Genomic DNA, 17,337 nt, shown 5'->3' on the forward strand with positions numbered 1-17,337 from the left:
AACAGAAGGGGACAAGAGACGAGTAACGCGTTGTCGACGGAAACTTTATTCAGCGACGGAAAATGAACGGCGTTGGAAACGTGCAAAAGAAATAAATACCTTGTTCATAAAAGCCCTGAAGATGGAAAATGAAGGTCTGGTCGTCGACGTCTTTGCACGTTGGAAACGAAGACAGCGGTGAACAAAAAAAAAATGGTTGGAGAAAATCGGCAGCAAACGAGGAAATCGAATCAGCAGCAAAAATATTCATTTAACAAAATTGGAAGTTGTTAATTAGCGAGAGAAAAAAAATCTTTTTTGGTTTGCAGACTACATGCCTGCAAACCAACTGATGTTCTATTTCCGCTCTTTTAAGTCCAGTTTATTCTTTCGGATTTTGATTTCTTAATGCAAAATGCTGATTAAAAACCTAACATTTTGATTTTTAAATATTTTTCACTAACAAAATAACTGATGTTCATGTACGTCCATGCCTGCAAACCATTGTCTAAAATTCTTTTGGGAGTAGTTTGAACATGGCTGAAAATACTTTCCTTTGTCGTATCTAAAAGCATTTCTCACTCGAAATCAAAGTGAAAGCGACTTCAAAAAGCATGTCTCACTCAAAATCAAGGTAAAAGCTGACTTCAATGTCAGATCAGAAAGCACTTTCAAGAATGTAAAACCAGACATCGAAGTGCATTTCTTATTAGATTTAAAACTAAAGCATTTTACTAAAAGGACTTGAAATCTAACTTGCTAGCATAAGAAAACAACCCAAGGCCTAACCCTAGCAAGCAAAATAGTAGGGAATCTAACCCAACTTTGGGTTCATTATGTGAGAGGTTGGTGAATCTAATGGTGTCAATAGAAATGCAGCATAGAGATACCTTCTTACTTCCAAATGCGCTAATAACAATCTTGGTGTTTCTCCATGTCTAAAATTGATTTACACCCAATATTTCAGCTTTGATTTTGCGTCGTAAGTAGGACTAAAAACAGTCAGAATCAGAAAAGTAAGTTAAAATTTAGCATATGTACCTCAAACATGATAGGTAGTATACATTAAAGCAGTCATCTACTTCACATAGTAGCTCGAACCAACCGACTTGAAGATTCATGTCACAAATCCCAAACTTCAGGGGCTATTTCCAGGTTAGCAGAGAGGAAGGATTATCGGTCTAAATTCATTCTTCTTCGGGTTCTTCTTCTTCTTGGAGAAGGTTTTCTCTGTTATCATGAGCCCAGAAACCGCGCACGTCTATTAGCATGCTGGCAACTGTGCCACCTTGCTTGCAGTTCAGTAGATCGGTTGAAGTAATTTTTAGAGGATCGACTGGCTTAACCATGTCCCATATCTCGTCTCTCACATCTTCGATGCACAACTCGTAGTTCCCACCCTCTATCCATTTCTGATGCACATCTCTGTATCAGGGAAAATAAAAATTATTTTGGCATAATAAGCAATCCTTTAACCTACCAAAAGAGATTGCTTTGTAGCATGCAACTACTGAAAATGCTTCATACAAATATAATAACAATCATTGATGTATGTCTCTATATTTTGAGGCTCGTAGAAATAGCTCGATTCTACAAGCAGGAAATACAGATGTACTATGTAGGAAGATTGTATCAAGTAACATCTCAGCTTTAGGATGCTCCCCTTCTTTTACTTCCTTTATTTCAGGAATTTGGACTTAGTTGATCAGAATTAAACAAGACGGTTCAAATCGAGAAGTACTAGAAAACTAGGAAGCATGGACACGGATTTTTAGTTTGAGACGAGATTTTTAGTTTTTTTTTTTTGTATGAAAGACTGATTTTCTTTATTTATTTTATTTAGTTTTTATTGTAAAGTTTGTATTTTGTACTATTGTCATCTATGTATTAAGGAAGCACATTTTGCTTAGTTCAATTTGTATGATTAATTTAGTTACAAATATTACTACGTTGATATATACACATATTATCAAAAACAAAAAATTTTAATAATGTGTTCCCAACGTGTCCATGTTTACTAGCTAGAAAATGTCAAAGAAATAAGATTCTCCCGACATGGATAGAGTCACTTCTCACCTGAAAAGAGTATGAATATCCACTGTTGTAAGGTGACCCCTCCCGTGAAGATCAAGACACCGAAATAAATATGTCAACCCTTCTGGAGTGTCTTTATTTTCAAGGGCGAGGACGAAGTCCAGAAAACTATCGAAGTCCATCTCCCTTGTGTTTCCTCCACCCTTGCTCCGACGAACATGCTCATCAAAAACTATAGAAAGCACATGATTAACTAATGAATTGAAAATTTACATGAAAATAGCATTGGAATCATGTTTTCATAAAATAATTGAATTAGAAAAGCATATAGTGACGGATAATAAAAGTAGAACAAACCTCTTTCAATGAAAATTTCAGTCAACGTCCCATCAGCATAATCTCGAAGCTCTTGCTTGCTCAATGTTCCATTCATATCTTTATCAAGGGCAAGAAACATGTCTGTAGAAATAAAGTAGTCAGCCAACTAAAAGCATAGGTTTATTTCCAATTTTCCACACTTATCACATGCATCTAAAAAAGTAGAACCTAGGCAAATAAAGTTCATCCCATACGTTGGGGTTGGTTTACGGCTCTCTCTTTAAAATTGAACCGTACGGTGAGTGCAGAATCAACAACATACAAGGACTTGAAAAGGACAAACACCTAAAATAACCAACCCTTCAAACAAAATATCAGCACCAAGATAAAGGAAGGAAATAACACACGATGGGTCATCAAGTAAGATGAATGTTACCCACCACAAATGCGTTGAGCAGATGTTAGAGAGAACCAGTTCTCTGCTTGTTCCGTATCAGTAACTTCTTCCTCAGTTTCCTGTAAAAGAGATTATATGTTAAAATAGTAACACATCTTCATGTAGTTCAGTACACTGCCTCTTCTTGGGTCAAACTGTATAAAAATTTTTCATTGTCTCTCGTTAGTCTTATCAACATGGATTGGGGTCCTACAGATCGTGTCTTTGTTCACATACTCTTTTAAGTCTTTATAAACTTCTTTTAAGAGTGTGTTTGGTAATGCTTTTAGAATAAGTGTTTTTAGCAAAAGTTCTTTAATTATAAACACTTTAGCATAACAAATCATTTTGATGACACTTTAGAACCAAACATCAAAAGGTACTTCTTGCTGCTCAAGCACTTGAGCCAATTTTTTTTTCCAAAGCACTTTATATTACTTCTAACCTGGAAGTCTTAGAGTGAGAAGTGTCTTTGACCATGGCCTAAGTACCCTAAAATCTCTCTACATCCTCACAAAACAATGCCGGCCATCGCTCACAAAAAAAAATGCACTCAACAATTTCCAATCATCCAATGGAAAGCCAATATGTTTCATAGTAGCCAAGGATGAGTTCGATCCATTAGGTTCTTCAATTTACTTGAAATTCCATCAACCATAAAGGAAAAAATGTATATTGGTCCATCTTGGTTTATATACATATTTTGGTTTTTGCATTTAATTTAGATTATATTAGTCATATTATTATAATACGAATCTTTTTTACCAGGGAATTAGAATCTTTCAGATTTCACCTTATTATTATGAATTTGATTTTTATACATACGTTAAGTTTAGGTTTGTTTTGACTAGAACCATAGGTTCACACTAAAGGTCAATTCAGTTTTTGATAATACAAGTCTTGAGAATATGCATATCAATGCATGATCTACCTGGTGCAGCTCCATTAGTTCCTGCAAACAATTACTGAGCAGCACTTTCTTTATGCAGGCTTTTCCTACAAAAGCAACAATGAAATTAAGAAGACACATTTTTACAAGCTGTACGCAAAGAAGATAACTCGTTAGCCAAAAGCTATATATAATTAGCAATATTACCGTACAATAATAGACATTTAAGGGAAAAAAGATTAAAGGAAGGAACTATGCAACATTTTGATAACACATTCCTAATCCTAACACAATTCAAGACTGTCAGCAAACCTCTTCTTGCAGGATCACAAAAGAAGAAAAATTTGCGAGCAGCTATACGACAATACGTCTGCACAAAAGATGCAGGAATATCTCGTAGTTGAGCCAAATTTGGAATAAGACCTCTAATATAGCCCTCCATTTCCTGCAAAAAGATAATAAAACGTTCATTAATATGATTACATCAGTTGCTAGTGCTACTTGAACAAAATAAAATAATTGTATATCCAGTCTTTGAACGCATAAATATGCAGAAGGCTCATACGTGAGGTTGAAGGAAACCATCTGAATCCTCATCAAGCTCACTCATATCAATTCTGGCTTGAGTAAGAGAGACCTGCAGAATAAAGAGAAAATCCCACATGAAACCACAATCAAATTGACATGGAAGAATAAAAATCCTCCAAACATCTAAACATCCCTTTCTCTAGCATAGAAATATCCTAGAAGCAATTTATTGAAGTTCCACTCCCTTGGAATACTTCATACATAAAAGTATGAAATCTTAGGGGGATGAAATGGAATGCTAAACAGAAAACTATGTATCTCGTCTTAAATAACTTCAACAAAGTCCCATAGGGACAGTTAAATTGGCAGAGACTATTTGGCTCAGAGCACGCATCTTGGGTCCCAATCCCCAACATCCAATTGCCTTTGTCAAAAAAATAAATTACTTCAATGAAGAAAGGAAGAAAAATTAGCACAGTTCCCTTGACCAAAAGAAAGTCATACGGTTTAAAAAGCAGCATGATGACCATTGACTTTGAAATGCAGTTGATTTCATCATTTATACTTCCTCATACATTGAGATGGCAGCAAATTGTTAATGGCAGATTATTATTTCCTCAGGGTCTAAACTCACCGTTCTCATCACATAAAGGTAGAAGGGAAGAATTGCAATTCTTCCAGACTCATCTTTCTCAAACTTCATGAAATTAGAGGGACTGAAAAATCGCCGGCATTTAGGTCCTATTTGCTCAGCACATACTGAAGCAATGTGGCAAAAATCTTCATAGTTCATCTATGGAATCAAAATTAGAAAACAAGTAAGCATTACGATAGATCTAGCTCAATACGCTGCAGTCATAAAGGCTACAAGTAAGGAGAAGTAAACCAGGATTACAATGACATACACAATCATAATCACAGGATGTTAGTTGCCATTTACAATCGTTGCCCTGAATCAACAAGTTAATATTATCCAGTTACAGAAAATATGAACTTTAAAAACTATATAAATAATTCTTTAGTACACTCTCAAGATTCCAAGTAAGCTAATACGTTGTCCGTACGTATATTAACCTATGTTGGTTGTAGCTGGTTGTATCAGGCAAAGCTTTTAACAATGATTTTAAGTGATATGCTAAACAAACTTCAGCTAGGGCTTATAGCAGATGTAAACTAATGTGGCACATTGCTTAAACATATTAAGCCAGAAATATATTACCTTTTCTGCACCAGTTGCATCATCAATTACACAGTTTTCCCTCAGGCAAACCCACATTGCGTCTAGATCATCAGCATTTAACAGAAGGTCTGATTGTTTCTGCACATCAAGAATGTGTTGTGCGAAAGCTCGATATTAGTGCTTGTGCAGATAAATCAATAGAACATCAGTAATGCAAATGGAGAATAGTAATCATACCTTCAGGAATCGATATTTTGCAAGTCTCTGGACCCTATGGCTGATGGATCCCTCCTCAGGTTTCTAAAGGAAGAGAAAAATGCAAATTCAATGAAACAAAGAAAAATCAATGACATGGGCAAGATCTGGGTTTGCATCTCTTCTACCTTGAATCTCTATACACCTAAAAGTAAAACAATAATATTAAAAAATGCATCGCTTCTACCCTGATGTCAACAGTACATTAGGTCATGATAAAGCATCTCTGTTTCTACTCAACATCGATAGGTTAACTATGCAGTGGAGTTTACTCTTAAGAACATGTGAACTATAATCAACACATGCCTTCTTATAAAAACTTGGGATTGTACCAGCTTCAGCAGTTTTCCGTTGCTTCTCTTTGAAGATATCAAGTAAAATTCTTTTTGTCTCAAGCTCTACAAAAAAGAGGGGGAAAAAAGGATTAAGTTCCCCATTTCACCGTCATACTTTTTATATATCCATAATTAGTTTTCAGGCACGAAGTTAATCAAGATGCAACAGCAGCAACCAAAAAAAAAAAAAACCATAACCAATAATTTGTCGAATGCATATAGAGACGGTGGCATTTGCTAATTGCTAGATTAAAATGAAATAGATCCAAGAGGCAAGACAGTGATAAAGAGTCAATGAATGCCTATAGCAGCATGAATTATGCATATGGACATGCATGCTTGAAAGGGCAAAAATTGTAAGATCAGTGTTCAAACGTAAATTAGAGGGCTCATCAAGTAGCCTACTTGATCAATTTTCTTCAACGGCCGAAACAAGGAGTGCGATGCAAACTACAAGCCATACATTTGCATTTATAAATTAAATCATATCCAATAATCCGGATTGACTAGAAACAGCTATTCCAAGGCTTGTCCAGTTCTGGCTTTTATGCCTCTTCAAATAAACTGAGCATTGGACCTTTTATCTTTTGTTCCTAAATTACAGATTCGAAGAATTAAAATAACTTCCTATTTCCGTCCTTATTCCGCACAATCTAGTTGTGGTCGCAGCTAGTCCACGACGATCTACCAAATTGAAATGATCATAACACGTTTCTTCAAGACAAATAAATGAGTGCAGACAGATTGAGAGAACTGTCCATAAAAACTGAAAATTAACTAAAAGCAAGACGAACGGGAAATGTGGGGGTGAGGGGGGAATACGAACCCATCAAGGCTTCAGATCCTAGCCCGGTACCGGTTCCGATGAATCTCCGGAGGTTCCTCACCCACAGCATAGACGAAGCAGGAGGGATCTTCCTTTGCGGAGCCTCGTGGCCTTCGCCATCACTAGAACCACTGTACATAATCGAGCAACCGCCGGAGCTCTCAAGCTACGAAACAACTCCAATTTGGAATGCGACTACAATTTTCAGATTGAAAATGCCTCTCAGCCGCCGGAGAAGCTCCACTGAAGAAACCCTAGCGCCGATCGACCGGCTGGTCGGTGTGCGGATGAATGAACTCGCTTTCTCTGCTGTATCTATGGGTCGCTACTCCCTCGTAGGAAATAACTTAAATAGCTAATCAGCGCCTTGTTGTTATGTTATTTTCAATTTAGCCTCTAAAGTTTTAAAGAATAACGCAGTTGACCACCAAAGTGCTTGGCTTTAGTTACCATAAACCCGTGTAAATTTTGTTTAGTGCAATAAATCAGGGAGGACATCCGAACTCATGACCTATTTGTCATATACTAGTATCATTTATTGTCAAACTCGTGTGGGCAACTACTACGTAATTTTTTAAATTTGTTTTAATTTTATTTTTGCAACAATATGTTCAACATAAATAAGTATAAATTTTTCATGTGATAGAATATTATATAGCATGAATGCTAAAACTCGTATATTATTAGTATATCAATTAAATATTTTATTAATTATTAAAAACAATATACAAGTGGTATACTTTATAAATGATATAAAAATAGTTACACGATAAATTTGTTTATATTTGTAAATTATTTTTTCGTGTGACAAATTTACAATTACGATTATTAGACGGTCGTTATTCTTAATTCTACATTATAAAAAACTACAATAATATAAATATACATGGAGAATAAAATTCAATACAAACCCTTACATCAAACCCTCGACTAATTGAAACTACGAAGAAGTAACGTATTTAAAAGGAGTTGAATTAATCGAAAAATTGATATTTAATTTAAAATAACTCTTAAACTGGTGGAAAGTACTTTTCACCGAACATCATTACTTGACAAGTTATAATTCTGTGGTTAAAAGTGTTATTGAAAAATAACAAAAATATTCAAGTATTTTATGAATAAATATGCAATTATATATATTTAAAAAAGTAACATCAATAGCAATTTATCTTTATTTTTTTTATTTTTTTTTGGCAAAACACCAATAACAAAATTAAACTAACCACTACCTATATTTTTTAGCATCATTTAAATTATATAATTTATGAAATCATTATATACATTTAAATTTGGATTTCGGACATAATAATATATGTCTTAATAAAAAAATTATGTTAAAATCGGGAAAATTACATAAAAAACTGTATAAGTAAATGCGTCAATTAAATAATAAAAAGTGATTACCCGAAACATAAATTTAAAAAAATTCGCGGGCCAAATAGCAAAATCCCCACCAGACACAAACGACGTCGTTGCAGGGAAGATTGGGTTTCTTAAGCAGATAACGTTAAAGGTCCGTGGACACGTGTCGTGAAATAAATGGTTGGAAAAACCCATTCGCTACAGCTTCCCAAAACCCGCGAACCTACTGGACTCTGCAATTTGCCGCTTTATCCGAATTGGAAATGGCGGCCATTTCAATTTGCTTTGTTCCTCAAGCTCTGGCACGCCCCAGAATTCGGAACCCTAGAAGAACATCGCCGCCGAAGAAGCTTCGCGGGAACGATAAGCTCGAGGGCAACAGCGTTAAGATCAGAACCAATCCGAAGGATTTATTCTCCATTGGTGTCGAAGCAACCACCTACACTCGCCTCCCTCCCAGGGAAGACTTCGCTCTTCCTAGCTTTGGTTCTCCGTCATTTGATTCTGTTTATTCTTCCCAGTCTTCGTCTGAGGTGAAGCTTTTGGATTCCGATGTTGCGATTATTGAGGAGGAAGTTGGTTCGGATTCTTTGAACTACGACGAGCGGGAGGAAGAAGGGGAAGGAGGATTGGATGGGAATTTTGGGTTTGGTTATGGGAAGTTTGAAGTGTTTGAGGGGGAATATGACTCTGAAGTGGAGGAGTATGGTAATAGTGATATGGAGGAAGACGAAGGAGAAGAGGAAGAACGTGAGAAGGTTTCGGCGTTTAGGAACGAGAAATTTGTTAATACTGATGAAGGGGGTACGGGTTATGATGACGTTTATGACACTGGCGAAGAAGCAAGCTCTTTCCTCGACGGAGGAGATGTGAAGGAGAGGGGGCTGCCAGCAGTAATGCGGTGCTTTGATCGCGCAAAAATCTACGTTAAAGCTGGAGATGGTGGCAATGGTGTCGTGGCGTTCCGACGGGAGAAGTATGTGCCGATGGGTGGCCCATCAGGAGGAGACGGAGGGAGGGGTGGGAATGTGTATGTTGAAGTTGATGAGTCAATGAATTCGCTATTGCCATTTCGAAACGGCATACATTTTCGTGCAGGAAGGGGTAGTCATGGGCAGGGGAGAACGCAGCACGGGGCAAAGGGGGAGGATGTAGTGATGAAGGTGGCACCTGGAACAGTTATAAGGGACGCATTTAGCCAGGAGGTTCTTTTGGAATTGTTGCATCCGGGACACCGGGCCCTGTTGCTGCGCGGCGGAAGGGGTGGAAGAGGCAATGCATCCTTCAAGTCCGGAACAAATAAAGTCCCCAAAATTTCAGAAAATGGAGAAGAGGGTTCAGAAATGTAAGTTATTTTGTTCTTGCTCTTGCATGGTTCCTTTTTTTTGTTTGTTAATTTTCCAGATTTAGCATGTTAGATTAAATACCGTCAGAAACGTGAAAATTATATGAAAATGGTACTTCAGCTGTGTCTCACAACACATGCACGGATAATCTAACCATTTTCCACAAATTCCCATGACGGTCGTTTATTCAAATGCATTATCATTTGTGATTGGAATGAGGGTAAGCAAGCCAATTGTACTCATATCACAGTCTCTCTAGGCAAGTATGAGTTGCTTGTGTGTAGAGAGAAACGAGTTGGAAGGCTTAAATCAATAGTCAACTGCATGGAGGAAAGGGATTGCAGTATGTCTTTCTTTAAAAATTTGCCAATTTCAGGAGTTTCAAAAATTTGATCCTGTTGTCAATAACAGTGGTGTGGGTATTACGGGACAAGGAGAGGGAAGAGTAGGTGGCCATCTTGCGGCCTCCCTCGTATGCACCTTCCAAGTTTCCAAGTCATTTGTGGAGGGATTAGATTGGCATCCTTTGAGTGACTTTGAGAGGGAAAGCTTTGGTACGCTTTTCACACCCTTGAGAAGATTATGGGGTTGTGTTTAGTTTTGACGATTCCCAAGGTGTGAGATCCTGATGGCTCCCAGTGGCCTTTTCTTGAGATGAGTTGGGTGATCATTAAGCTCGATTTACTAAAGGTTTTCAATTAGAATGAAATATGAATGAAATCTACATCTGTCATCTTCCTAAAAATGACAATGTTTGTAGAGCAAAGGCTGACTGATCTTTTGACAGATTTCTACAAATAACATTGCCAAGGCTTTAGCAAATAGGATGAGGAAGGTGTTATCTCATAAAATTGGGGTACCTTTGTGGCTAAAAGAAAAATTATGGATGGGGTTCTCATTGACAATAAAGCCATAGACAGTTATAGAGTTCGTAAGGTGGAGTATGTCTTCCTTAAAATCGATATCAAAAAACTTATGATCACTTGAGTTGAGATTATCCTGCTAAAGTTTTGTGCAAGAAAGACTTTTTCTACAAAGTTCTTGAGTTGAAATTTAATTTTGTCGAAGAAAGACTTTTTCTGAAGGTGTGGGTGATAGTGGCTTAGTCGAAGGCAGGGTGGGAAGGAAATGTTCCATGTTACCTATTTGAAATTTCCAGATGGTACTATTTTCTTTTGAGGGAGGAGTTCATTGTTAATCTCAACAGGATTCTTACCATTTTCAGCTGATTTTCGGTCTCAAGATCAACAGAGATAAATGTTTCATTGGAAATGTTAACTGTGATCTTGCTAAGCTTGGTTGATTGGCTTAATTGGTGGAATGTAAGGATTCTTTGCTCCATCTCTCGTATTTAGGTCCTCCTTTAAGGCACAATTCAAGAGCAATCTCATTATGGGATCTAGTTGTGGAAAAAGTACTAAAGCATCTTGCATCGTGGAAGAATGACTTTCTTTTCTTTTTCCTTCTAAAAGTGGCATACTGACCCTAATTACGAGTTGGATTGCATTTCACTTCCTTTCCATCTTCAAAGCTTCTTCCTCCATTTGCGCTAAATTTGGAAAAGTTGTGAGGGGTTTTAGCGGGATGGTGTGGGGGAGGGTGCTAGCTCTATTTAGTTTGGTGGGAGTTACTGCCTAAACCTTGTGAGATTGTGGTTTGGGGATTGGGTATTTGGTTTCTAAAAATTTGGATCTTTTGTCCCAGTAGTTGTGGCATTTTCAAAGTAGAACCAAATGGATTGTGACACAAGATCATTGGAGCAAATATGGGTGAAATCTCAGTGGATGGGACTGTAATGGGGTGGGGACTGGCTCTTCTGAGGACCAATGAGAACTATTTTATGTTGCTTAGTGAAAGTAGGCTTTTTTTTTTTTTTTTGGTATTAAAACATTACGGTCTTTATGAATAAATAGATGATTGTTTGTAGTCTTTGTGACTAGACTGAAGTACAGTGCGACAAGAATGCCTGAGAACTATTGTAACAATATGGGAATTCCCATCTTTGCATAAATATTATTTGCTTCATATTTGGTAGGAGTGTTAATTATTTTCTTCAGGTGGTTGGAGTTGGAGCTGAAGCTTGTTGCAGATGTTGGAATTGTGGGGGCACCGAATGCTGGGAAAAGCACACTTTTGAGCGTGATAAGTGCTGCACAGCCAGCTATAGCAAATTACCCTTTTACCACTCTACTCCCAAACTTAGGTGTAGTTTCATTTGACTATGATTCAACTATGGTGGTAGCAGATCTTCCTGGCTTACTTGAAGGGGCGCACGAGGGCTTTGGTTTAGGCCATGAATTTCTACGTCACACTGAAAGATGTTCTGCGCTGGTAAAAAGCCACACCCCATAGTTTATTTTTATTTTTATTTAGAAAATCACACCCTATAGTTGACTGTCTACTTATTAATAGCATTTTTGGGCATGTCGACTTGTGATTCGACACTTATTTCTTTCAGTGATTACTGATTAATTATAGAAAACCTATTCTTATATGGGGAAAATATGCACGTTTGTTTTTGAAGCTAGATGATAAATTTACCTTCTTCATGGCTTTGTAGCTTATAATATTATTTCACATCAATCCTTTGATCTATTGGAAGGGGCGAAAAACATAAATGCTTCTCCCACACTGTTGATAGAAAATAAACCTCCAATCTCCTTTTCTATTTTTACCTTTTCTACTCCATTTGTTGGCATCATAATACATAGAAAGCTGAAGAATCTCCATTTTTCCTCGTGGAAGTGTAGGTGCACGTGGTTGATGGATCAGGACCACAACCAGAATATGAATTTGATGCTGTTCGTTTGGAGTTGGAGCTCTTTAGCCCCAAACTAGCTGAAAAGCCCTATCTTGTTGCCTATAATAAAATGGATCTTCCTGAAGCATACGAAAACTGGCCAGCATTCAAGGAAAAGCTACAAGCTCGTGGGATCGAACCTTTTTGCATAAGTGCCGTAAAAAGAGAGGGCACTCATGAAGTGATTAGTGCTGCATATCAGCTGCTAAGGGAAAGTAAAGAACCCAATAAGGAATCTCAAGGTCGTATAAATTATTGTTCCCACTCCCAGAATTTGTCTATTATATAAATCTTTGATATGTATGTCATTTATTCACAATCGATAATTTGTGTTAACAACTTCTGTCCATTTTAGGTGGGAAAATACCAGCAAATTTGGACCATGTAGCAGATAGAATACACAAGCAGCGTAGTGCTTCTATTGATGACTTTGAAATTATTCATGATAACGGCTCCAATGTATGGCATGTAGTAGGATCTGGTTTGCAACGTTTTGTTCAGATGACAAATTGGCGGTAAGTCCATCTTTACTCATGATATCTTTGTAGATATGTATAATTTTCAAGAGCTACCTATTTAGCGACTAAGAGTGAGAGTTTATGCTTCAAACTAGTTGAATTAGGAAACAAAAGTGAGGTGGGTTTTCCAACTTCAGGCAAAACCTTCAAGCAGAATCAGAGCAAAGACAAAAGAAATGAAGAAAACATTTAAATAGATGTTTAACTTTTATAGTGCTTTACGGTAAAGTTGACAATTGCATACAAGAAGTTCCTCTACCCTTTTTTGTTAGAGTTGATTATTCAGTCCCCTTGCTTTTTAAATACTTCGTTATAGATAACTTTTTCTTATTAAAAAGAATTCCTTTTCCTTCGTTGTAGAGCGATATCTTTTGGTTCATAAGATACTGTTTTGTTTTGACTTTATTTTGAGTTAAAATGGTGCAAGGTAGTTAAATCATGGATCGGTTTCTGCACCTCCTTTTATCTTCTTTTTCATTTCTATTCCTCCTCTTTTGGGTTTTATGGTTCCCTTGTTTTCCCAGAGGAACGAAGTTAAATTTCAAGTACAGCTCCAATAAGGAGTAATTCAACACTTCAATTTTATATTTTCCGTTTCAGATAAGCATAATGTAAAAACCATCCTGGATGGCTCATTGGTCCAAAGGGGCTATAATTAATTGAGAGGGGATGTGTTTAAACCTCATGATTGTCACCTACATTAAAAATTTATTTCTATGTATTTCCAAATACTAAATATTGTATGGTCAGGTGTGCGCCGTGAGATTAGTCAAAGTGCATGCAAATTGGCCCGGGCACTCACGGATATGAAAAAAAAAAAGTTCTGCAAAGTGCAATCTGCTGCATGTATTTTGTCTCTCATTTGTTTCCAACTGAAGTTTTTCTCATAAAAGGAAAATCTGCAGCATGTATTTTAAATGGGATTTCACCCCGAACTTCTCATTTTTTACCCTCTTCAACATAGCTTCAGATTATATTCCGTTAATGGATGATGATTCCTCGATATCAAGATTGACTGCAACATGAATCTTGAGAAATTACTGAGTTTTTCAATCTTTTTTGCGTCTCACTGAACTTAATGCATTTTGTGTTTTGTGCAATAGTTATATGGAATCTGAAAGAAGGTTCCAACATGTCATGGAGGCTTGTGGTGTCAACAAATCTCTCAGAAAACTTGGCGTCAAGGAGGGCGACACTGTGTTTGTTGCAGAGGTACATTCTACATTCATGCTTAATTTTCTAGTTAAATGGAACTTTGTATCTTTTATTTTATTGGCTCAACCCCAGTTACCAATAGTTCATAAGCAAAGCTGCACCATTTTGAAATATGAGAAAAAATTATAGAAAAGCAAATACACAACTCCAGCGAGTATATGACCTGAAGTAGAAAGTAACCAACCTCTATTTGTTCTTTTTCTCCATAGAGTTTTGGAGTGATTCCCCTCGGTCTGAACCTGGATTCTTTTGCAATGGCATGTATCTCTCTTCTTTCTTAGGAACAATTAGAATATCTATGTTTCTTCTTAGGGCTCGTTTTCTCTATTCTTACTCAAATTCATCACATCATAAATATGATTGTCCAAAGTGAAAATAATTATTAAGGTAGTTCCATGTCCATTTAAGGGTCATTAACCTCTTATTGTGGCCATTATTTTTTTATGTCTGTGAGTGTTCGGGCCAATTCAGCTTGAACATGGCTCATCTATTCTTACAGTACAACCATGTGACCATACTACATTTGGTTGCCAAGACAACTCGTAGAATGTTAAATCCTAAGTAGGTGACTCATGATTCAAACTCATTCCTTCTAAGCCTTTTACTCTTTACATTGACCCTTATGACAACTGAGTCAAACTATGATGGTCCACCATCCTCCTAAAACATCATTGTTTAGCAATTAACAATTGAGTAACTTTCTCTTCATATATATCATTTAAAATTTATGCTACAACTGTTGAAAAAAGTTTGAGAATCAAGGTAAAGAATTAAGGCTTGTATCCATCTTGCCATTACATGCTAGTTATATTTTACATGTTGTATACTACATTTTTCATTTTCATTGTATCTCAGTCACTGTTTGGATGCCTGTTTGGGTAACATAGATCAGAAAATTGAAAAGCCTTGAGAAATTAATCAACTACCTAATGTTAAAAAGAAGTAGTTAATAACTTGAGAAAATTAAAGTAAACAAGATAAACTGAAAGAAATACACAAAATCTATCAAATCCACACTGCCGAAGTTCTCTCTATTTTTATTATTCCTCATGAATGAAACTTGAATGAGTGGGATTTTTGGATATTAAGATAAGAAAATTTGAGTACTCATAACTTTTTTGCTTCGTCTCTCTTCAGATGGAGATGATTTGGCATGATTCACCCAATAGTTTTGGTCCATCTAATATGAAGAAAAGATCAGATTCGGTCAAATGGCCAGAGTGGAAGTAACTCATCTTTGTTTGCTCACTGGAAACTTAATGTTGATAACAGCAGGTACGTCTCTGGAATTTTCTTGCTTTGAAATTGATATTGCATTAAGGAACTATAGTAATTATCATTTTTAAGATTAATGATGGGGTGGGTTCTAACTGATTCCAGTGAATTTATACTAGTGCTGTCTGCATTTCTTTTGCATATTGCACGCGTTTCTGAAACATCGTTACGACGGTTGAAACGCTTTGACCTATACTCTCTGCTAAAATTGGTGGGCAGGATGAATTTTCCTAATGGATCAAATGAACAACCTTAGACATGCTGGAGACCTGAGTGAAGAGAATAGCAGCGAGTCGTCCCCCTTTCAGCATTTGTGATGGTAACTAAACTCTTCTGCACACAACTCTCAAATGCTTAAATGAGAAGAAAGTTCAATTTTTTCATACACAATCACATAGATGCTTTCGTGTCTATTTTTTAGTTCAGTACCACGTGGGTGGAGATTCGAACCCACAACCTTTTGATCGGGTGATTTAACCAGTTGAGTTATATTCAGGTTGATTGTCTTCATGTCTAATTTAGTCACAAGGTTTAGGTAGTTCTCTGATATATACTCTTTCGGGAGATTATTTATTTAGTGTAACTATCTTATTGTAGCCTTGTAGGTGTGATATGTAGAGAAATAAATTCTCTTTTAATAGTGTTACAGGCCAATTGTATTGGTCAAATTTACTATGTATGGAGACGGCCACTCAAACTTGACAACATAATGGCTCCTTACTTTTATCTTTAATTATTATTTCAACTGTAGTAACTAGTAACGTCTGGTTAATAATTTCAAAGTCAATCATATTGCAAGTTTTATTGGTCATTTTAACTATTTTTATTGCAATTTTATGATTGTTTTTAAATAGGTGTTTCAACTTTTAATTTTGTGATATGTTAAACATGTTTAAAATTCAAGCTCTATTACACATCTTTTAGAATTGGAAAAATATTTTTTAAAGTTTAGGGATCAATTACACATGACATTAAAAATTTAAGAACTTATTCGACATAGTTTGGAAAGTTTTAGTGTCTAAATTTGTAATTTAAACTAACACAATTTGAGTAATGTAAAGCTGTATGATGACATCATTCTAATTTCTTATGAAAATTTTGATATCCAAAATATTATTTTGTTGAAACCTTTTCAAAAATTTATTTGCTATTGTTTTTCAAAGTTTTATTATGTTTGAAGGTCCCCTATTCTTTTTTTCTTCTAGAATTGTAAAATTTTCTTTTGATAAAATATACAAGAATTTAAATGTAAATGTTGGATGTCAACAAATATTTCCAAAAAAAAAAAAAATTAAAACGAGCAAACAAGTGTTTATTTTTCATTTAAAATATGTTATAAATTATTTCATAGAAAATATTAATTGAGCTTTTGTATGGACATTAAACCTTTTTTCATATCAATCAAATGAGATAGTGAGAGAAATTGGAGAGACAACAAATTTTATATTTTAAGTATTTTATATGTACTTTTCTTGACTCTTCTATAAGGATTTGCACCTAGTATATTTTAGGAAAATTAGAAACCTTAATCACTGAGGTGGATTTTATTGGTGATTTAAAAATAGAAATCCGAAAACAAGAAATTCAATTACAAAAAATAGAGTTGTGTTCATATTTTTAGTGTTTTCAAATACGTGTTTAGTAGTAGATTTAAAAAATTGTTAAGAAATTGTACAAGTTATATTTAATAATACATTTGTAAACGAAGATAGTTATCAACTAAATATTTACTTCAATCTAAAATAATATTAATTAATTCATTAAAACATATGTTAAAACTTTGGAGAATTATTATTTCACAATATTATATAATTTATAATATATTATCCCTTTCCTGTTCTAATTTTAATAAAAAGAAAAAAAGAAATGATTACTAGTTTTCAGAATTTTCACTATTCGAATCACATATCACGAAAACAATTAGTGAAAGTCAAAATAATAAACATAATTCAAATTGCATACCGACGTAAACCTACTTTGTTAAAGCAAATAAACATATGAAATAAAACTAAAGACTGTTGCAAATACTGGTGATTGGTTA

General features: G+C 35.5%; 2 protein-coding genes and 1 non-coding gene across 4 annotated transcripts; 1 reads left to right on the top strand and 2 right to left on the bottom strand.

Moving 5' to 3' along the window:
- Window positions 1-843: 843 nt before the first annotated feature.
- On the bottom strand, window positions 844-7,116 carry FASS (tonneau 2 (TON2)). Of its 2 annotated transcripts, XM_088124283.1 has the most exons (13): window positions 6,781-7,116; window positions 5,926-6,017; window positions 5,602-5,664; window positions 5,404-5,502; window positions 5,090-5,134; window positions 4,819-4,977; window positions 4,222-4,293; window positions 3,969-4,101; window positions 3,699-3,763; window positions 2,772-2,847; window positions 2,371-2,472; window positions 2,056-2,245; window positions 844-1,404 (listed from the first exon to the last, which is right to left on the bottom strand). In XM_088124283.1, exons 1-13 carry the CDS (start codon window positions 6,917-6,919, stop codon window positions 1,167-1,169), a joined length of 1,473 nt encoding a protein of 490 aa, XP_087980409.1. In that variant the 5' UTR covers window positions 6,920-7,116; the 3' UTR covers window positions 844-1,166. The 2 variants fall into 2 exon arrangements, with proteins under 2 accessions (XP_087980409.1, XP_022137952.1); XM_022282260.2 differs by lacking the exon at window positions 5,090-5,134 and having other exon boundaries at window positions 6,781-7,115.
- On the bottom strand, window positions 1,529-1,643 carry LOC148211180 (small nucleolar RNA snoR104). The gene has a single exon (XR_015791123.1). It is a non-coding gene; the product is annotated as a small nucleolar RNA snoR104 (small nucleolar RNA).
- Window positions 7,117-8,365: 1,249 nt separating the features above from the next.
- Window positions 8,366-16,107, top strand: EMB269 (GTP1/OBG family protein). Its single transcript, XM_022282316.2, has 7 exons — window positions 8,366-9,487; window positions 11,546-11,819; window positions 12,239-12,530; window positions 12,644-12,803; window positions 13,910-14,018; window positions 15,159-15,296; window positions 15,516-16,107. The coding sequence occupies exons 1-6, from the start codon at window positions 8,406-8,408 to the stop codon at window positions 15,249-15,251; spliced, it is 2,010 nt and encodes a 669-aa protein (XP_022138008.1). The 5' UTR covers window positions 8,366-8,405; the 3' UTR covers window positions 15,252-15,296; window positions 15,516-16,107.
- Window positions 16,108-17,337: the final 1,230 nt, after the last annotated feature.

Source organism: Momordica charantia (assembly GCF_013281855.1).
Source record: "Momordica charantia cultivar OHB3-1 chromosome 5 unlocalized genomic scaffold, Mcharantia_2.0 BLBB01000005.1, whole genome shotgun sequence".
Taxonomy (NCBI): Eukaryota; Viridiplantae; Streptophyta; class Magnoliopsida; order Cucurbitales; family Cucurbitaceae; genus Momordica; species Momordica charantia.